Source organism: Ambystoma mexicanum, chromosome 7p (genome assembly GCF_040938575.1).
Source record: "Ambystoma mexicanum isolate Mex_15411 chromosome 7p, UKY_AmexF1_1, whole genome shotgun sequence".
Taxonomy (NCBI): Eukaryota; Metazoa; Chordata; class Amphibia; order Caudata; family Ambystomatidae; genus Ambystoma; species Ambystoma mexicanum.
The window spans coordinates 859,761,455-859,784,156 of record NC_090939.1 but is presented as its reverse complement, the minus strand read 5'-3'; the positions used below and the strand labels follow the sequence as shown (position 1 = coordinate 859,784,156).

The window sequence follows — 22,702 nt, the reverse complement described above, 5'->3', positions numbered from 1 at the left end:
CATCTAGTGTGTGTAGTTTCACCTCAGCCGAGCTTTGTGGGTCTTGGAAGAAAGCCGGAAGCTCGATGGACTGGTTCACGTGGAATTTAGAAATAAACTTAGGTGAGAACCTAGGGTGTGTGCGTAAAACCAGTTTATTTTATGGACAGTAAAGAAGGGATCTTGCACTGACAGAGCCTGAATTTCACTGACTCTTCTTATAGATGTAATTGCTACTAAGAAGGCCGTTTTGTAAGTCAGGTGTTTGAGACTGCTTTTGTGCATGGGCTCGAATCGGGGGCCCATGAGCTTAGATAGCACCACGTTAAGGTCCCATCCTGGTGGTGGGTTTGAAATAGGAGGGTGAAGTCTCTTTACTCCTTCCATGAAGGCTTTAACTACTGGTACTTTCCACCACGACACCTTGTTATGGGAAGTGGTGTATGCCGACAGAGCTGCCAGGTGTACCTTCAGTGAATTAAAAACCAGTCCTGCATCCAGCAGGTGGAGCATAGTGGAAGGAGTGCAATCAACTGGGTTGATCTGTTTATTCTGGCACCAGATAACGAATCTCTTCCATTTGTCAAAGTAGTAGTGCCTCGTGTTTGGTTTCCTAGATTCTTTTAGGATGTCCATACACCTCTGTGGTAAATTGAGATGTCCGAACTCTATGACCTCAGGAGCCATGCTGCCAGGTTCATTGAGTTGGGTTGAGGATGCACTGTTTGACCTTGGTGCTGGGACATTAGGTTGTACCAGGCCGGAAGTTTGATCGGTTTGCACACGGCTAATCTGCATAAGTGGGAACCACGGTTGTCTCGCCCACATGGAAGCAACCAGGACGAGCGTCATCGACTCTCTGTTCATCTTGTTGACCACCTTCCTGATGAGGAGTTGGTGGAAAAGCGTACGCAAACATTCCTGACCAGTTCATCCACAGGGCGTTCCCCTGGGAGTCTGGTTGGGGGAACCTGGATGCAAATCCTGGTCATTGTCTGTTTTCGCTTGTGGCGAATAGGTCTACAGTGGGGAAACCCCACTGAGAGAAGATATCTTCTAGGACTTCTCTGTGTAGACACCATTCGTGTTCTTCTGGGAGGGGGTCTCTGCTTAGAGCATCCGCTAGAGAATTGAGATCCTCTGGAACATGTTGCGATGGCATGAAGATGTTCCGTCCGAGTGCCCATTTCCAAATTTTCTGGGCAAGCTTGGACAGATTTGGCGAACAAGTCCCTCCTTGCTTGTTCAGGTAAAACATGGCTGTAGTGAGGTCCGTCCGGATTTGCACTGACAGATTTAGCAGGTAGGGCTTGAACGCTTGAAGCGCTCTGAATACTGCCAGAAGCTCTAGCAGGTTGATGTGATTCTTGGCCACTGAGCGAGACCAGAGACCCTCAGCTGTGTGGTGGAGATTGTGAGCTCCCCACCCTGTCGGGCATGCATCAGTTGTGACTACCGCCTGTATCTCGGGATCGTAAAAGGGTTTCCCCTTGGACAGATTTTCTCTTGTCCACCAGTTTAGGCTTTGTATCGGTGTTGGCGAAAACGACCACTAGATCGTCCCACTGACCACTTGCCTGAGACCACTGTTTCGCCAACCATTCCTGCATGGGACGCATGCGCAGGCACGCGTGGGGGACCAGGTAAATACAGGACGACATCATGCCCAGCAACCGCATTGCTTTGCGTACCGTTATCTGTCGACCGGACTGATATTGCGAAATTTGCAGCAGTATATTCCGAATTCTTTCCTCGGAAGGAAAGGTTAACCCCTCTTGAGCGTCTAGGAGAGCTCCTAGGAACTGTTTGGAGGTGCTTGGCACCAGACTTGACTTTTTCTCGTTTATTGAGAAGCCCAATTCGAAGAGGAGGTCGATTGTCCTTTGAATGTTTGTTCTGCAAATTACTGTGGTCTCCCCCGTGATGATCCAGTCGTCCAGGGGTACACCGGGATTGCCTCCCTGCGTAGGTGTCCTGCTGCCACCGCCAGTACCTTGGTGAATACCCATGAGCCGAAGCTATCCCGAAGGGCAGTACCTTGAACTGGTAGTGTCGACTGTCCACCTTGAAGCGCAAGTATTTTCTGTGCGCTGGGAACATGGAAATATGAAAATAGGCATCTTTCATGTCCAAAGTTGCCATATAATCCCTTTTTTAGGAGGGGGATTACCTCTTGGAGAGTAGTCATGTGAAATTTTTGGGGCTTGACATACTTGTTTGCAGGCCGCAAGTCCAATACTGGGCGCATTGTCAAATCTTTTTTGGCACAAGGAAGTAAGTTGAATAAATACCCTTGTTTACCTGGTGTCCCAGGACGAGTTCTATCGCGTCCTTTGCTAGCAGATTGACGATCTCCTCGAGGAGGATCTTCTGGTGTTCCAAAGAATGTATTCTTTGTTGTGGAGGATGGTTCCGGGGACGCTCTAACAGTTCTATGCAGTACCCAGCAGATACTGTGGACAGCACCCATCTGTCTGATGTGATACCTTCCCAAACTTGGGTGAAGTTGGAAATGCGTCCCCCTACTGGGGTTGCGTGAGAAGGGACCCTGAACTGAGCGTCACTGTTTTGGTGGAGGCGTGCCGCCTCCTTTACTGGGACTGCCTCTACCTTTACCACGTCCTCTTTTATTACCCCTGCCGTAACCCTGGGTAGACTGTTGGTTATTATTGTTCCACAGTGTACCCTGCGCCCCTGGGAATAGTTAGATCCTCTCTGGGAATTTTGGCCGCGTGGGCGATGAAAATTGCCATTCCCTCTCTGATTAGGGGGTTTGTTGGTTAGTTGGCCTAGGGATTTGAGCGTCTCATATTCGTCCTTGGCATTTTTCAGCGCGTCCTCGATCGCCTTACCAAACAGATCCGGCTCCACCGGTTTATCTAACAAAGATGCTTGGGTTTCAGCTTTGAATCCAGACTGCCGTAACCAAGCGCGTCTCTTGATAACAGTTCCTTCTGCTATCAATCTGCCGGCGTTATCCGCTGCATCAAAGGTTGCTTTTAAAATGCAACCGGACACAGCTCTTCCCTCCGCCGCAACTCGTGCCAACTGGCTTTTTAAGGGTTCTGGGGTGGAGTCTATGAGTGCCGCGACTTCTTCCCACTGATGGCAGTTGTAGCTGGCCAACAGGGTGGTGGAGTTGGCAATCCTTGCCTGGTAGGCGGAAGTGGAGGCTACTTTCCTGCCCAAACCATACATCTTGCTCTCCTTCTCGGGAGGAGCTTCGGACGATGACAAAGGTGTTCCAGCCCTCTTACGGGTGTTAGTAACAACCAGGGAGTCCGGTTTCAGATGCCCCCTTATATACAGTGGGTCTGGTTGGGCTGCCCTGAAAAGTTTCTCAATCCTGGGGTTCAGTGCCCTGGTGAGGTTAGGATTTAAAAGTGAAGGGTCTATTCTTCTCTGGATAGACTTAAGGATAGGGATGGCCTGAGCAACCGGCCTCCTTTCTCCCACTAACTCTTCTGCGAAGTCCCTCTCCTCTTGAGCACCCTGGGTGTCAATGTGGAAATGTTCTGCCGCTCGGGACAGAACTTCATTCAGGAGAGGCTGATTGTCGTCGGGGGAGTCGGTAATCGGGGGTTCCTTCTCTACCGGTGAATCTACTCTGTAGGTCTCAGGGTCTTCCTCTTCTTGGTCCTCATCATCCCCATAGTAGCCCGTACCAGTTTGCTCTTCCAACATGCCCAAATCTGGATCCTCACAAAAGGATGTATCCCCTTGATATTGGGAGTAGGGCTGTATATAGAAGGGGTCCGAAGACCGTGTTGGGGCTTCAAACCGGGACTTCTTACTTGGAGGTATTGGATCATTAGAGCCTGAGGGTTCTGACCCGTCGGGAGTATAGGAGAGAAAGTGTTCAGGGTTTTTGTGTGTAAAAATCTCCCAATGAAGACATCCTTGACATAACCCTGTCTATGTCATCACTAGACCATTCTCTAGAACTGGAAATTACTCTTTCTGGGGCTTTCTCCGCCTTATCCTGACTAGACTTACTGGTTTTAGCAGATGTCCTTGGGATAACAGAGGACTGGGACTTGTCTGTCTGTCTGTTTATGAGGAGTGGGAAGTTTTTGAGGTGTGCGAGGAGGCTGAGACTGCTTCCTCTGTTGTTTACCCCCCTCCCTGTGTGCAGAAGAGTGTTTTCCCTGTTTTTTCGGCCCTCCGGAGCCTTCCGACACCTGGCGTCGAGGTCCGGGGGTAGTGTCCCTATCTTTAGAACGTGGAGGTAGGGACTCGGGAGCCGCCGTTACGCGGTCTGCGGGCGCCGACTCCTGGAGTGCGGTCTGGGATGGAAGTCGGCTTCTTCTTCAGACGATCGAACTTCTGTTACCTTGGGAGCGAGACACTCTTGGCAACAGTGGATGATTGCCTGGAGTCATGCAGCGATCTAGATCGAGAACGCCAAGAGGACACCGATTCGGACCATTCTTTATATGCCTCTTTCCGAGAACTCGAAGTGCACGTCGAGTCTCGGTTGGACTTCATGTGCTTTGTGGAAGTGCTGTGGGTAGCGCTTGTGTCGCCGGGGGTCTTCCCCATAGCCGCCCTGCTGGACGACCGTCCGAGGTCGGGGACTTGCGCTCGGCTGTCTCCTGACGCCACGTTGCCCTCGCCGTCTGAAAGCACAGCGTCGCTGCCATCGCTGAAGGCGCCCTGAGCTGCCATGGCCTCCTGACGCCTGCCGTGGTGGGCCCAACGCTTGATCGAACGGTCCTTAAGTGTTTTCGGTTTAAACCTATTACACGCTCCGCAGTTCAGCTCTGGGTGGTCCCTCGGCAAGCAGAGATTGCACGTGGCGTGCCTGTCGACCCAAGGGTACTTGCGGTTGTACTTGGGGCAGAATTGGAAAGGGGTACCCTCCATACGCACCTTGTGGCAGCGGGCTAGTAAGTGTAGGAATATATAAGAATGTACCTAAGTGTAGAGTATGTCCACCCCCAACTCTCCCTACTTGCAGGGCCGAGGCCAGAGGCATTCCAAGGCCCGGCCGAGGCCGGAGACCTTCCGAGGCCCAAATCCGTCGTGCAGCTGTCGACGGTCGAATTTTTCTCCGGGCCGGCGTCGAGTGTGGAAGTTCGGTGACTCGACGTTGGGGTGGAGAAATGGGTAAATATAACAATATTTAGCAAAAATATGGCTAAGGCCAGGGAACTCCGCGAAATGCTTCCGACCAGTATGGCAGAAAAAAAACAAACAATCTGAGGGTCCTACACGCATGAGGTATCATATCATCATATATATACATACATTATGGGATATATATATATGGGATATATTACTCACTGTAATCGTATTTCTGATGCTTGTATCTGCTTAGATTCACATGCTGTGCATAGGCCGACATCTAGTGGAAGCTGCGGAGTATTAGTTTGTTTTTCGAAACTCGAAAAGGGGCGTCGACACAGGGCGTGCCAGTAATACTATCCCTAGTGTGACGTCCACTGTACCCAAGATCCCTCACGCGTCTAGGATCCTCAGACTGTATTTTTTCTGACATGAGGTAGCATGAGGAGTAGCGCGAGTACAGATAATCCAAGCAGATAGAAAGAAAGGTAAGACTACAAGCAATCATGCGCCTTCTCTCGGAGGGGAGGAAGGGTGGGTCGCATGTGCATCTAAGCAGATACAAGCATCAGAAATACGATTACGGTGAGTAATGTATCCCTTCTGAGGCTTGTGGAATCTGCTTAGATCACATGCTGTGCATAGATTAGCGAGCAGTACCAGAAGAAGGAGGTGGGATGTGAGAAGGGTCATGAGCAAATAAGTGTCTTAGAACCGCATGTCCCACTTGTGTATCTGCCTTGGAATGGGTGTCAATGCAGTAATGCTGAGTAAAAGTGTGAATAGAGCTCCAAGTAGCTGCTTTGCAAATGGTGTCAAGGGGTACATTTGCAATGAAAGCCAGAGTGGCCCCAATGCCTCTAGTAGAGTGGGCCCTTGGCGTAAAAGGCAGAGTCTTTTCAGAGAGTGAGTAACACAGCTGGATACAGTTAATAATCCACTTCGAGATGGCACCTTTAGAGACGCGATCCCCTCTCTGCCTGTAGCTACGGAGACAAACAGTTGATCTGTTTTCCTTAGCGGTCTGGTTTTATTTACATAGTAGAGGACCGTCCTACGCACATCTAGGGTGTGTAGTTTCACCTCAGCCGAGCTTTGCGGGTTCTGGAAGAAAGCCGGAAGCTCGATGGACTGGTTTACATGGAATTTTGATATAAATTTAGGCGAGAACCTAGGGTGTGTGCGTAAAACCAGTTTGTCTTTATGGATAGTAAAGAAGGGATCCTGCACTGAGAGCCTGAATTTCACTGACCCTTCTTATAGAAGTAAGATACTAAGAAGGCTGTTTTATAAGTCAGGTGTTTGAGACTGCTTTTATGCATGGGTTCGAAAGGGGGGCCCCATGAGCTTGGCTAGCACCACATTAAGGTCCCACCCTGGTGGTGGGTTTGAAATAGGAGGGTGAAGTCTCTTTACTCCTTCCATGAAGGCTTTAACTACTGGTACTTTCCACCACAAAACCTTGCTATGGGAAGTGGTGTAAGCCGAGAGGGCTGCCAGGTGTACTTTCAGTGAGTTAAAAACCAATCCTGCCTGTACCAGGTGGAGCATGTATGTAACAATAGTGGAAGGAGTGCAATCAACTGGGTTGATTTGTCTACTCTGGCACCGGATAACGAATCTCTTCCACTTGTCAAAGTAACAGTGCCTTGTGTTTGGTTTCCTAGATTCCTTTAGGATGTCCATACACCTCTGTGGTAAATTGAGGTGTCCAAACTCTATGACCTCAGGAGCCATGCTGCCATGTTCATTGAGTTGGGTTGCTGGTGCACTGTTTGACCTTGGTGCTGGGACAGTAGGTTGTACCAGGCTAGAAGTTTGATGGGCTCGCACACCGCCATCCTGCGTAGGTGTGGGAACCACGGTTGCCTTGCCCACATGGGAGCAACTAGGACGAGCGTCATCGACTCCCTGTTCATCTTGTTCACCACTTTCCTGATGAGGAGTTGGTGGAAAAGCGTACGCAAACATCCCTGACCAGTTCATCCACAGGGCGTTCCCCTGGGAGTCTGGTTGGGGGAACCTGGATGCAAATCCTGGGCATTGTCTGTTTTCGCTTGTGGCGAATAAGTCTATAGTGGGGAAACCCCACTGAGAGAAGAGATCTTCTACGACCTCTCTGTGAAGAACCCATTCGTGTTCCTCTGGGAGGTAGTCTCTGCTCAGAGCATCCGCTAGGGAATTGAGCTCCCCTGGAACATGTTGTGATGACAGGAAGATGTTCCGTCTGAGTGCCCATATCCAGATTTTCTGGGCAAGCTTGGACAGATTTGGCGAGCGAGTCCCTCCTTGCTTGTTCAGGTAGAACATGGCTGTAGTGCTGTCCGTCCGGATTTGCACTGACAGGTTTAGTAGGTGGGGCTCGAACGCCTGAAGCGCTCTGAATACTGCCAGAAGCTCTAGCAGGTTGATGTGGTTCTTGGCCACTGAGTGAGACCAGAGACCCTGAGCTGTGTGGTGGAGATGGTGAGCTCCCCACCCCGTCAGACATGCATCTGTAGTGACTACTGCCTGTACTTCAGGATCGTAAAAGGGTTTCCCCTGTGCGAGATTCTCTCTTGTCCACCAGTGAAGGCTTTGTACCAGTGTTGGCGAAACGACCACTAGATCGTCCCACTGACCACTTGCCTGAGACCACTGTTTCGCCAACCATTCCTGCATGGGACGCATGCGCAGGCACGCGTGGGGGACCAGGTAAATACATGACGCCATCATGCCCAGTAAACGCATTGCTTTGCGTACCCTTATTTGTTGACCGGACTGATAATGCAGAATTTGCAGTAGTATATTCCGAATTCTTTCTTCTGAAGGAAAGGTCAACCCTTCCTGGGTATCCAGGATTGCTCCTAGGAATTGTTTTGGAGGTGCTTGGCACCAGGCTTGACTTCTTCTCGTTGATTGAGAAGCCTAACTCGTGGAGGAGGTCGATAGTCCTTTGAATGTTTGTCCTGCAATTTCCTGGGGTTTCCCCCGTTATGAGCCAGTCGTCCAGATAAGGGTACACTGGGATTGCCTCCCTGCATAGGTGTGCAGCCGCCACCGCCAGTACCTTGGTGAATACCCTTGGTGCTGAAGCTATCCCGAAGGGCAGTACCTTGAATTGGTAGTGGCGACTGTCCACCTTGAAGCGCAAGTACTTTCTGTGCGCTGGGAACATGGAAATATGAAAATAAGCATCTTTCATATCCAAGGTTGCCATGTAATCCCCCTTTTTTAGGAGGGGGATTACCTCTTGTAGCGTGGTCATACAAAGTTTTTGGGGCTTGACATACTTGTTTGCAGGCTGCAAGTCCAATACTGGGCACATTGTCAAATCTTTTTTGGCACAAGGAAGTAAGTTGAATAAATACCCTTGTTTACCTGGTGTCCCGGGACGAGTTCTATCGCGTCCTTTTGTAGAAGAATGGCGATCTCCGAGGAGAATCTTCTGATGTTCTAAGGAGTGTAATCTTTGTCGTGGAGGATGGTTCCGGGGACGCTGCAGTAGCTCTATGCAATATCCCGTGGATACTGTTGACAGCACCCATCTGTCTGATGTGATCCCTTCCCAAGCCTGGGTGAAGTTTGAAATGCGTCCCCCTACTGGGGTTGCGTGAGAAGGGACCCTGAACTGAGCGTCACTGCTTTGGTAGAGGCGTGCCGCCTCCCTTGCTGGGGCTGCCTCTGCCTTTACCACGACCTCTCATATTACCTTTGCCGTAACCGTGGGTAGACTGTTGGTTGTTCCACTGTGTACCCTGCCCCTGGGAATAGTTAGATCCTCTCTGGGAATTTTGGCCGCGTGGGCGACGAAAATTACTATTCCCTCTCTGGTTAGGGGGTTTATTGGTTAACTGGCCAAGGGATTCAAGTGTCTCATATTCGTCCTTGGCATTTTTCAGTGCGTCTTCGACCGCCTTAGCAAACAACAGATCGGCTTCCACTGGTTTCTCTAACAATGATGCCTGAGTTTCTGCCTTAAAACCAGACTGCCGTAACCACGCATGTCTCTTGATAACAGTACCTTCCGCTATCAATCTGCCTGCGTTGTCCGCGGCGTCGAAGGTTGCTTTCAAAATGCAACCAGACACGGCTCTACCCTCTGCGGAAATCCGAGCTAATTGGCCCTTTAATGGTTCAGGAGCAGAGGCTATGAGAGCCGCGACTTCTTCCCACTGATGGCAGTTGTAGCTGGCCAACAGGGTGGTGGAGTTAGCAATCCTTGCTTGATAGGCGGACGTTGAGGCTACCTTCCTGCCGAAACCGTATAGTTTTTTGCTCTCCTTGTCGGGAGGAGCTTTTGACAAAGACAAGGGTGTGCCAGCCCTCTTACGAGTGTTGGTGACAACTAGGGAGTCTGGTTTCAGATGTCCTCTTATATAGAGAGGGTCAGACTGTGCTGCCCTGAAAAGTTTTTCAACCCTGGGATTGACTGCTCTGGTGAGGTTTGGGTTCACCAGGGACAAATCTATTCTCCGCTGAATGGATTTAAGGATAGGGATGGTCTGGGCCACAGGCCTCTTTTCTCCCACTAACTCTTCTGCGACGTCCCTTTCCTCCTGTACACCGTGGTGTCAATGTGAAAATGTTCTGCTGCGCGAGCGAGAACCTCATTTAGGAGGGGTTGGTTATCGACCGGGGAGTCGGTAACCGGGGCTTCGTTCTCTACCGGGGAATCTACTCTGTATGTTTCCGGGTCATCCTCTTCTTCCTCCTGGTCCTCATCATCCCCATAGTAGGCCGTCCCGGTTTGCTCTTCTATCAACCCAAATTCTTGGTCGTCACAAAAGGAAGCCTCTCCTTGATACCGTGAGTATGGTCTTGCGTAAGGTTGTACCTCGAAGGGTTCGGACCTCATCTGAGTTTCAAACCAGGCCTTCTTACTCGGGGGGCTAGGATCAGTAGAGCCTGAGGGTGTGGCCCCTTGTGGATCATATGAGAGGAAATGTTCTAGATTTTTATCATAAAAATCAGCCAAAGAAGACATTCTTGACATGACCCTATCTATGTCTTCACTGGACCATTTTTTGGAACTGGGAATGACTCTCTCAGCAAGTCTATGGGATTCATCTTGAGTAGCTTTGCTGGTTGTGGACCTATCAGCAGACCTGGGCTTGTCTGTCTGTTTAGGGGGAGTAGAGTGTTTCACAGGTGTGGAAGAATGTACAGGTAGTTTCTTCTGCTGTTTTCCCCCCTCCCCATGCGCAGAAAAATGTTTTCCCTGTCCCTTAGTGGCTCCGAGTTTTTCGACGCCTGGCGTCGAGGATCGGGAGAAGTGTCCCTGTCCTTCGAGCGTGGGGCCTCGCTGGCTTTAATTGCGGGCTCCGACTCCTGGAGCGCGGCCTGGGGGTGGAAGTCGTCTTCGTCTTCCGACGATCGAACTTCTGTTAGCCTAGGGAGCGAGGCACTCTTGGCAAGAGTGGATGATTGCCTGGAGTCATGCGGCGATCTTGATCGAGAGCGCCCAGAGGACACCGAATCGGACTGTTCTGTCTGTGCCTCTTTCCGAGAACTCGACGTCGTCGAGTCTCGGTTGGACTTAGTGTGTTTAGTGTGTGTAGTATGTGAAGCGCTTGTGTCGCCGGGGGTCTTCCCCCATAGCCGCCCTGCCGGACGACCTTCCGAGGTCGGGGACCTGCACTCGGCTGTCTTTCGACGCCGTAATGCCCTCGCCGTCCGAAAGTACGGCGTCGCTGCCATCGCTGAAGGCGCCCTCCGCTGCCATGGCCGCCTGCCTGGCGTGGTGGGCCCAACACGTCGAACGGTCCTTAAGTGTCTTAGGTTTAAACCTACTACACGCTCTGCAGTTCGCTTCGGGGTGGTCCCTCGGCAAGCAGAGATTGCACGTGGCGTGCCTGTCGACCCAAGGGTATTTGCGACTGCACTTGGGGCAGAATTGAAAAGGGGTACCCTCCATACACACCTTGAGGCAGCGGGCTGTAAGTGTAGGACAAGTATAAGGTGTACCTATATACCAAGAGTGTAGAGTATGTACCACCCCCCCCTCTCCCTACTTGCAGGGCCGAGGCCAGCGGCCTTCCAAGGCCCAAATCCGTCGTGCAGCAGCCGACGGTCAATTTCTTCTCCAGCCAGCGTCAAGTGTCGAAGTTAGACGTTGGGGTGGGGAAGGATGTCAATAGATTATTATTTTAAATTCTAGCAAAAGTATGGCTAAGGCCAGGGGACTCCGCAAAATGCTTCCGACCAGTATGGCGGAAAAACACAATCTGAGGATCCTAGACGCGTGAGGGATCTTGGGTACAGTGGACATCACACTAGGGATAGTATTACTGGCACGCCCTGTGTCAATGCCCATATTTTCATATTCTCTCTCTCTCCCTCTCCTCTCCTCTCCTCTCCTCTCCTCTCCTCTCCTCTCCTCTCCTCTCCTCGTGGCAGTTTCCAACCAACTATTTCACTTTTAACACTGGTTATCTTTTATAGGCAAAAGGCCCAAACTTTGGATATCTTTCTCTATTCTTGGAGCATGAGTATTCTCAGTGGCAGGGGGGGAGGGGAGGGCCAGGTCTCTAGTATCCAACAGACATGTCAGGATAGGTACAGATGTAGCAAAGGTCAGAATTCCTGAGTAAGACTGTTGAAACAGGGAGTATAAGCCAGCCTAGGAGGATTCCAGCAGTAGGCCTGGGTGAACTGGATGAGAGGACTCCCAATGACAGAACTCCAAAAGCTATACGGAAATCCCACATGCTTGAGGCAAGTAAAAACCCCAGCCAACACAGTACCTCAGCACAGAAGAAGAGTCTGCAGCAGGAAGACTTCAGGATCTGCAGCCAAAAACCCGGTGAATACATTCCTTGTCATGAAGACAGGACACTGCAAGGGATTTTGCAGCAGGGATCAAGGGGGAGGCTGCAGGCACAAGTTTCTTTGTGGCTGCATGTGGCCTTGTTTTGGGTGCCTTTTTCAGGAGCCAGGAGAAGACTGACTATCGCTGGTCGGATGCTCATCACTGAACAGGTCCAGAACTCTGGTGAGGGGACAATCAAATCACTCTCTGGAGTACCAGCAGGATGCTACCAAAGTTTGAGCGAGATTTGGAAGACCAGGCACCGCGCATTGGCTCGAGGTCCCAGGGTATTGCATCCCTGCAAGGTCGCAGCACGACATGGCATGGCTCAAACTGCAGGTCATCTTGAGTCTAGTGGATTTCATCAGGCTCGGGGTCATTGTTTTCGGGGCCCCCAGGTTGATTGGAAGGAAGGGTGGGTTACAGCAGGCTCCAGTTACATAGCAGGCTCTCCCGTCGCTGGAAATCGTTACAGCCGTCTTTTCTTTATCTTCCTCTTTGGTTTCAGCTCCATTGGTCGACTTGTCAGCAGCATCCAGGTTCAGAGTTTTTATCAGGAGCTACAGCACAACTTCTGCATTCTCTTCCTGCATAATACGGCATGGGGCAGGCGGGCTGTCCAATCAGTACAACTCCCCCCCCCCCCCATGCCCCACTGGCAGTTGGTTCCTTTCAGGCAAGGTTGAAGACAAAGGGCTTTGGAGTTTTGGACTCCTTCCTCGCTTCCTGCCTTCTCAGACACTCTTGAGCCTGGGACAGGGGAATCCAAAGAATTGCCACCCAAGTTATAACTTCCACGGAGGTCGTGCCCGCCTAGAATGGCATGGGAATACATCAGAAACAGCAAGCACACAAGAAATGGCGAAAAAAGAAGGAATGCACCATTTTAGCAAAATGGTGGCCCTTTAACACCATAAAAACATGGGAATCGGATCTGGGAATGACATTTGGTGAAGAACAGTGGCGTAAGTGCTGCCAATTGAGTAAAACTGTGTCCCTAAATGCTTGCCTACGCCTGATCCAGTTCAGAATCCTCAATCAACTCCATTATACCTGTGTCAAGATGGCCAGGTTTACAGAGAACTGTTCCGGGGAGTCTTTGAAATGTGATGATCCACACGCTAACGCTTTCCATATGTATTGGACATGTCCTTTGATTGCTATGTTCTGGAGTAATGTTGCGGAGATCCTTGAGAAAATAACAAATACCGGTCCCTCTCACTCCTTTGAAGTATTTGTTTTAAGAGATGGTAAAGTGGGTGAAACCACTAGACGACTTTTCAATGTAGCGTGGCATGTGCTGTAGCAAGAAGATGTATATTGCAATGTTGGAAAGCCACATATGCACCACACACCAACTGAGCTGACATTTGTGAACGAATGTGAAGAGCAATATGTATTCTCCATGCCTGTAACAAATCACCCTAAAGATATCTGAAAGGCGCTATATAAATAAAACATCATTATCATTATATCTGGACTCCTTTCAGAAGTTATTTCTGTGAAATGATATCCAAAAATGACTTTTCCCCAGCCTCTACACCATGATCTTTTCATTTCTTCATGTATGTACACTGTTTTAACTATATTGCACTACTGATAATATGGTTGTACTGAGTGAATACAGACATGGTTTAAAGAAAATAAAAAATGGTGGCCCTTCTATGCATTAGCAAGGCTGAGTTAACAGCCTGCAAATAATGAGGACTTAAAGTCATAAAAGTAGTTACACTGCCACCAGCCATTCAAGTAAACTTGAAATTGTAACAAAAATGTTATAGGTAAGCAAGAAAGGGGATACATTATCCCTCAGCACTCCACATAAGGTAGAGTGTGCTGGATCACTTCTAGAAGATGTAAAGGGGATACAAATCCCTCTTAACTACTTGGGAACAGTAGTTCACCCAAGTATATGAAAGGGAAATTAACAGGGGAGCCCAAAGGAGCAACCCAGAACAAGCCCAAAAGTTGCAGGAAATTATAAAGGGGAGCGCCAATTTTATGGGGCATGGGTAGATTTCTTAAGGGCATTCCATCAAGTAAACAGAGTGCCTTTGGGGAAAGTTGGTGAAGTGGGGTATTCCAGAGGGAATCCTGTCTATGCTCATTGAGCTACACAGGGACGCAACCATAAGGGTACGAATAGATGAGGAAGGCCATCTCTCTGAACCCATTAAAGAGGAAAAAGGAGTCCGAGAGGGGGTGCTTTGGAGCGCCACTCTTTTTCAATCTCTATCTGGGAGATTTCGGCGAGTACCTAGCATCGTCAGCCCTGGCAAGTCCGGCAATTAATGGGAACAAGATCTATTGGCTTGCCTATACGGACGATGTGGTACTGCTAGACAATACCGCGGTAGGGCTGCAGCGCCTACTTGGCAAGTTGGACGAATATGCCAAGGAGAAAGGGCTTTCGGTCAACCCATCGAAATCCAAAGTAATAATCTTCAGACATGTCAAGAAGGTTGGTAGCTTACACTGGGAATTAGCTGGTCATAATATCCCAGGAGTGTATAAATTACTCTATCTGGGGTATAAGGTCTATGCTTCGCCTTCCCATAATAAGGTGGAGCAGGAGGTCTATAAGAAAATTTCACAACTGATACCGCAGATGAAAAAGGTTCAAGATATTTCAAGTTTCCACTTATTCCAATCATCAAATACTATTCAGCCAAGGTAATCCCAGTGATCCTCTATGGTCACGAGGCAAAACCTTTTCTCTGGTCAATTGATTGGAAAAAATTTGAGGGATTGATTTGGAAGAGGGTTCTCAATCTCCCCATGAGCCTGTCAATTTCAAGCTTAAGATTTGAATTAGGGATGAAGTCATTGAGCTTTCAGGCAGAATGGAAATTGATTTCCCTTTTTCGGCTCATTATTACTAGTAAAGAATATACTTTATACGATGACATTAGATTACATCTCATAGCCGGGAAATCAAAGATGCCATCAACCTTGGAGGAGAGGGTTAAAATAGCCCCCGTAGGAGCAGATGTAAACATCGAGATTTTGATTAGTAACCGTATGAAAGCTAAAAAAAAAAAAGCACTCGATACGTGGGACGGGATTTCCACAATTGAGAATATACGTTCCTCGTCCCTTGCTAATTCTTTCCAGAAAGTTGATAAGAAATTGGGGTGCCTGCCCAGGTATCTGATAAAGTTTCCTGACTGAAAGATCCGAAAATGCTTTGAGAATTCGGCTCAACATAGCACATACAGGGGAGTTCCTGAATAAAAGGGGCCAAGGTGAGGCCGCTAAGACTGTGTAATGTGCGTAAAATCCAGTCCAACCAATCCCTTCAATATCTGTTAGATTGCGAGGGAACCCAAGAGGTTAAATAATTATTGTTTGCCAGGTAAAGGGGTGGATGAGGGGAGAATGCTTCCAGAAATGTTTTGGGACAGGTTGATCTCGGGACACGAGAGAGCTTTGACAGTAGCTGTGGTCCAGGTGCTCAGGAGAAGAGGCATCGTGATTTGATTTAAGAAAGGCTGCTTGGGCTCCGATAAGTCTCAACTCAAGTTAATTCTATTGGTTTTTATGAACTGAGAAATGATGATCGTAGTTGGTATCCCTCCCATTTCGTTTAAATTTGATGCTATTTTAACATTCTGAATTTGACATTTTATTTTTTCCTATTTTTGTTGATGTATATAATGTTTTATTGAAATGTTTATGGTGATTAATTTCATATTCTCTGTTTTTTTCTCTTTTAGTTTACTATGTGATTTACCATGTATAAGTTTTAGTAATGTTTTCTTTGTCTTTTGTAAAAGGTTCTAGTAACCAAATACAAATAAAATTTAAAAAAAATAACGTCAACTATACACTATGGAGAGATAAAAGGTCACCCATAAAAAAAAAAGAATAACAAAATAAAAAAGTAAAATGCTAGGTGAGGGGGGGTGGAGGGTTGAGGGGGAGATTCCCCTTCACCTAGGGACTAGGTGAAAAAGTTACCAAAGCAAAAGTTTATGGGGTTGACGCAGGTCAGGAAGATTTATCATCAATATGAAAATCTTACCCAACAATGTATTATTCAGGACTATGTCCAATTACTTTCAGATCACTCGGCATTCACAGATTACTGGTTTCAGTTTGTTCGGCATTCTCTGATATGCGTCAGTATAAGCCGGGCTCCCCGGACAGAGTGTTCCCTGGATTGCACTCACTGGTTGTGCGTGACGGCTCTCGGTTCACTGTTCGATCTGCCTGGATCCACAAGCTTCCCCTCTCTCGCTCTCCTGTTTACTGCGGCGGCTGTGGACTTTGGGCTGAGCACAGCTCCTGCTGTAGTTATCAGCAACCGGAGCTCAGCCAGACAATTTGACTCCCTCGTGGTCCACACTGTGCCTGGGGGTCTCCTTCTCCAGACTCACGCGCACCCAATTCTGGTTTCTCTGACATGTCTCTACAGCCCCTTCCCTGGTCTGTTCCATGGTTTGCAGCCCTGCCTCTTATACTCCCTATGAGTATTAGGTCCACAGGTGGGGGTTAGTAGTTTAATTGCCTGACCTCTATGCAGCCTATTTGTTGGACATGCCAGACTTCCCCAATGGTGCACTTTTAGTCTTCCATTTCGTCCCAGTACTAGAGTGGTGAAAATACCTACTGGTGTTCACTACTCCTAGTTGCCGCTTCCTCGTACCAGTACCGCATTAGGTTGAATGAGAACAATTGAGGGGAGCTAGTTCATAGCAGCGCATAAAGGCCGGGGAAGGGTTAGGTTGGTTCTCAAAAGGGAAAGGGGGATAACATGTATTGCCAGTGGGTACCCTTTTCCCAATCCCCAAAGACCCTCCACCAAGAGGACCCTCCCTCGCTTCTCCACGCCCATGGTCGGGATCGAAAAGAGATGGCATTTCCTGGCCACCTGAGCAGGAGTGAAGATCCCCCTCAGGTTTCTCACAGTATTAAGTCTACATTGACTGGGTACTGCCAGTATCCCATGCATACCGAAAACCCATTTGTGAAATCAAAATTACATGGAGGACTTTGCTGTGTGTATGCAAGCTGTCCGCTACATGCAATTTTTAGGGTATCGGGTATTAATACCCCCAACAAAAATATCGCCGTAAATATGGCTGTTTGGCTCGCCATAGGCGATATTTTTATTGGGGATATTATTTGGGAGCGGGGGTGTCCCCTACAGGGTCCATTGTGAATTTTGCCGCAAAAATATGGCGATATTTTTGTATCGTGATATTTTTGCGGCGGAATTATCACATGGAACCATTTTTAGGTAGCAAACAGAGCCCTTCATGCATTTTCACAACCAGACCAAAAATGTTTCTGTTCACAGGATTATACATGCTAGTTGTATGCAATCTGACCCAAATAAGCAAGCTTCACAATGTAAACTATTCCCTTGTATAGTTTAGGGAGAAATAAAATAACACATTTTATTGTAGGATTGTCCTCTGGTGACAAAGGTTGCCCAAAGAACTCTGACGTAGTCAGCGAGGACATAGGGAAATCACTAATCCATAACTGAGCAAGAGGCATTGCCTTCAAAATGGTGGCCGTTTTATGTTTGCTGTTTACTCTGTCACAATCCACTAACACAAACTTACAGAAGCAAAGAAATTCAATTCAAAATACAGCATACCTCCATGTTTCGCCATCATGCCACACCAAGCAGTCATAAACTGGACCAGGATCGCAATACTTTTTTTCAAAGGAATTCAGTAGTTCCACTTGGTACTGCAGTTCTTCTTTAATCAACTTGTTTACCTTCAAACAAAATAAATTCAAAGGTAAAATGCTTTCCTGCATCCCCGAAGTGCATCTCACAGATGCCTACCTTTAATCATTCTGAGATAGTTTATTTTTTGCAATGTAATTTGATTTAAAAACGAATAGCTCTTACATACATTCCAGTAGTAACACATTGTTGAAAGCAGTGTATTCCAGGATAGCACAATATAACTAGGATTTCCAAAGTGAAAATTCACAGAAAATGCAATTATTATCTACACACCTCAGCAATAAACATTACCATATGTAATGTAGAGCATCCACAAATTAGAATCTAATTTACCAGAACATGCAGACAAAAGAAAAGCTAACCACAATAGAAACCAGTAACTTTCAGTCATCAGGTTATAACAGTTGACTAATAACTAAAGCCAAAATTCCTGGTACGCAGTACCATTCACTGGGGTTTCAAAAGGACTTTCCTTTGTACAGTCATCAGTACATATAACTGAGCAAAACAATCAATTTTGGTGGGTTTCAAGGAGATAAAAAGTATCTAGTTTGAGGGGGAGGCAAATGCAGGGGGTGAGACTAGTCAGCCACCTAACATGTTCGAGCCCATTGTGTAGTAGAGCTTTAAGTTTGGAGGTAGTCAAGTACATCTGAACTTCTAGCCACCAATGTGAGGATCAAAGCTGATGACCAAAACGTTTTGGTCTGGCGTTCGGGGGGGGGGGGGGGGATGGGTTGGGTGGGGCCGGACGGAAGAGAGAAAGGGTCAGTCCCAAACCAAACAAGAGAACCACATGACCATTTTCCCCATCAGTTTGTCAATTTCCCCAGATGACACGAGACACCAAGCACAAGACCACCATACATTGCCAAAGTAAATGGAAAACTCTTCTGGAGCCTTGCACCCATGACATTCTGGAGGCTCTGAATGGTCAATTTGTTGTTGGACTATTGGCGTAATAAATTTCCTAGTAGGAAACCTTTGTCATGCTTTGCATACATGTTCCATTCCAATCCATACAGAACTCCAAGTAAGCTTCCCATTTGCCACGAATTTTCAGCTTAAAAAAAATATTTAGTGTAAAACACTGTATAGGCACAGGCATAACTGCATGAACTCCCACTCCCAGCTCCAAAATGTTGTAAATAGGGATGACTTTTTGGATTTCATAGGGAATCTGGTTCAACTCTCCCTCAAGGCTTTATTCAAATCTGGCAAATTGCAAGAAGCGCCCCTTTTTTAAAATCTCATACTGGATGCACACATTGTCAAGAGTAGATGTAAACACTCAATTATGTATATACAGATCATTGCATACACTGCATTCCCCTTTAATTCAATGACCTAGATCTACTTCTGGAGCAGCCAAGAAGAAATGTGCCAGACCCGAAATAATGCACACCACGACAAAAAGGAGCAGTGGAACCAATTTTACTGCACACCCTTAACCACGCACCCCAGATTTAGAAAATAATCCACCATAGAAGAAATAATTCCTAAAAACCAAGTTGAATACATTTTATTCTGCAAAAGATTTTAAACATCGTCACCAATATCAAAACATCATTTTAAACTACAACTGGGAAGCTTACAAAAAAATCCAGCACAACCCCCGACCCCTACCCCCTACAACCCTCATATCTTTGAGTACTCTGAAGGAAACTCTGCATCTACCATTCCCCAGAATGGTTTAACCAATAATGTGTCAATTCCTTATAATTGACAGTTCAGGTATATGGAGAGGCACAGGGAAACTTTCAATAAGCACAAGAGTATCAGCCTTTTACTTGGCTTCACCTGCTTTATTTTGGGAAAGGTAAATGAAATGCAGAAATCCATTACCCTCTGCTACCCCAATATTGCTTTGTATTTTAATTTGATGGTTTTAAATAACGCCTTAATCCAAGGTGATTTACAGTTAACAAACACATAAAACATGGAACAGTAGAAGCAAAACAGTATACATGAATCAAACCATATAATCTGCATTTAGAACAATTCGCAAGAAAGACGAGGGGAGGCGGGTGGGAAAGAAAGAGAAGGAGAGAGTAATGAGTGAAGTGAGCAACAAAAGAGAGATCACAGGAGAGATGGGAAAAGATAAAGATAAGGAGAACAGTGAGAGGGTATTAGATGGAGAGAGGGGGAAGGTATCAGGGAGGGGAGTGAAGAAGAAGTTGCTTTGGTGACAGTGCACTCAAAAAGCACAGTAGTCTCTCGCTGTATACACATTTCTAGTCTAGACCTTCAAACCTCTAACCCACGAAGTGGCAGAGTAGACCATTCCCATCCCGAGATGCAAGCACGAGTAGGGTTTATATACGATTTAGCAGAACTCATCTGAAGGCCGGAGCAGAGACTATAACCGATGCGGGACAGTTTACCCAGCTGTCAGTATGCACTACAAGAGCATGCTCCACTCCCAAAATGGCACTACACCTGACCGCATAAATCACAATGAGAATGCCAGCGGTTCAGCAATCAGCATAAAGAGCAGTGGGAAAAGGGGAGAACAACCCTGCCTCATCGCAAGTTATAATTCTAGCCAGTGATTCATTATACAACAAGCAAATGAATCCCATGAACCAAGGCCCAAAATTCATCGCTTGTAGGACTGGAAACAGTCCTACCGCAGAGAGCAAAAAAGCTTTCTCAGCATAAAGTGAATCAATGGCAAATCTTCTACCTGCACAAATCAGCCACTCACAAGTTACCCTTCTCAAGTTGGTCAAAGTACACCCTACGAGTATGAACTGGTCGGCCAATACCCTAGTGAATATTTTAGAATCTACATTTGCCAATTACAAAAAGGTCAGTGCCATTCTGCAGAAAGAGGATATGTGGCAAATTCTAACAATATGAAAGCAACTGCTCCTCCCACATCACTTCATGCAACACTTTGCTCAGCATTGAAGCAACCATATCTTACATCAGGGAGAAAACTGAACAGCCTCTCGGCTTAAGCCGCATGCCTTATTCCAGCAAATTGATCAAATCTCAGCCTTTATTTCCTAATCCGAGATAAAAGCTTTTAACAACCGACTGTCAGACTACTTATTTATACTGGAGTTTCAAATGGCTTCTGCCTTTTTCTCATTTTCTTCTAACAGGGTTAGAGTACAGCTTTTACAATAACTTGCACAGACCAAATTCATTTTTTCTAGTTTGTATATTTGTGGTCTTTGGCCAGCCATCTACAAAAAAGAAGAAATGGACAGTTTCCATCTCAGGATGAGCTCTCTCACACTCCCCTAGTCGGGTTTCCAACTGTGTTCGAAGTAGTATAAAATTGTATTCAGTTGTTTCTTTTATGATTATACATGAAATCAATGATCCACATTTCCAATTATGATTTTCAGTCTCCTTATTTATTCCTGACCACTCAGTGTTTCAAAATTATAGCCTATGCATTTCGGACTTCCGTCCATCATCAGGGCTTTAAACACTATTAATAATCATGAAATCAGTGACAATCCATTGTTGTAACACATTCCCAATCGTCCACCATATAGTGAAATCTGTAACAAAATAGTATCATCACATACCCAATTGTAGTTGTCATCCAAAATGGAATGCCACGAAAGGATGCAGAAAGAATGGAGAAATAAAACCAAATGTACATTATGGAACATTGTTATCATTATTCATGAAAATTTAAATTGCATAATTGTATGGGTCACTACCTGTGGGTCTTCTGCTTTTAAAAGATCTCTGCTCTGTAGATGTCTGAGCAGCACTCGTACGCAGTTCCTATTCAATAAATACATATAGAAGAACCCTATGGTATAATCCTTCGAATCTGATCTCTCTCCCAAGGTTTTAGTATAACGTCACTCTCGTTCGGTATTCTTACCTTTCTCAGGTGCCGCTGTATTGACAGGCCGGCTGCTCACAAAGAGCCGCCGCTGTCCGTTATGGCGTACTTGTGTACTAATCTTTTGCGCGCATGCGTGCAATGTTCCACTCGGAATTTCGTTCTCCTCTCCATTCATTAATCTTTAACAAAACAACTTTCTCCCTGGCTTCACCGTGTCACTGTGACCATCGTTTAATTTAAAAAAACATTCTTTTCAGAAAGATATGAGTTTATATGTCTCAAACGTGTACTGCTCTGTCGCGCCTGCGCGCGTGTTGACCACTATACCGCGGGGTCCTGCGCATGGACCCCGTGGGTAGTGTTCTCTCAGCGTCCGTGTGGTCGCAAATCCCTATAATCTAGTGTCATACTCTGATCTTTCTTGTCCTATGGACCTGAACGGAATCATATTTATTGGAAAAATAATGTGCCATTTCTCGAACCCCCTCTTCCAATCTAAGAGTAGGTTATTAAAAATTGCCAGTTGTTGTTGGAGTGTATCCATATTGATACCATTTTCTAACTTACTCATATTCAATTTCACGTCTACTAGAGTTTACATATCTTTCCTTAACTTACATGTGCTCAGTCGTAAAACCATTTCTTATCAGTAAACTCTGTGACACTGTATACATTTTTGTCCATTCACATTCATATTATGATGTGCACTGGATCCATATGTATCTATATTGATACCATTTTCTAGCTTGCTCATCATATTCAATTTCACGTCTACTGGAGTTTACATATATTTCCTTAACTTACGTGTGCTCAGTTGTAGAACCATTTCTTACCAGTAAGAACCAATTAATATTCTATGTCACTGTGTACATTTTTGTCCATTCGTATTAGGATGTCCACTGGAGGGTCTTCACATATGGCAGTGAAATCGATGTCTTACTTCCCACAGGGAGCACCCTGCGGGACGCGACGTGTACCCTCTCGTGTTATCCAATGTTCTATAAAAGAATTCACAAAAAGCACATAAAGTTCACTTTCTCATTTATACCCCCCTGTCTCAGGGAATCTAGTCGATCGATCCAAAATGTTTCTCGTTGGTTCAGCCTTTTTCCTACATCTTCATGTGTGTTACGTTGTTGAATAGCCTCAAGAATCTGTATCCTCATCTGGCTAATATTGTGCTTCATCGAATTCCAATGCCTTGCCACTGCTGAGTTCACATTATTGTTCCAAATGCATGATCTGTGTTCATTCCATCGTAGCTTTCCAGCTCTTTTCGATTGCTCTACATAGTAAATGCTGCATGGGCATTTAAATCGCATAAATTATATTTGGTGTA

The 22,702-nt window shown here is 46.6% G+C and overlaps 1 protein-coding gene across 2 annotated transcripts in view; it reads right to left on the bottom strand.

Annotated features, from left to right (window-relative positions):
• TPP2 (tripeptidyl peptidase 2) overlaps positions 1-22,702 on the bottom strand; it is a 1,218,153-nt gene that overhangs the window by 1,068,360 nt on the left and 127,091 nt on the right. For both annotated transcript variants that reach the window (XM_069637049.1, XM_069637048.1), the window contains exon 5: positions 17,445-17,569. In XM_069637049.1, the coding sequence (XP_069493150.1) occupies positions 17,445-17,569 (125 nt within the window). The remainder of the gene's footprint in view (positions 1-17,444; positions 17,570-22,702) is intronic.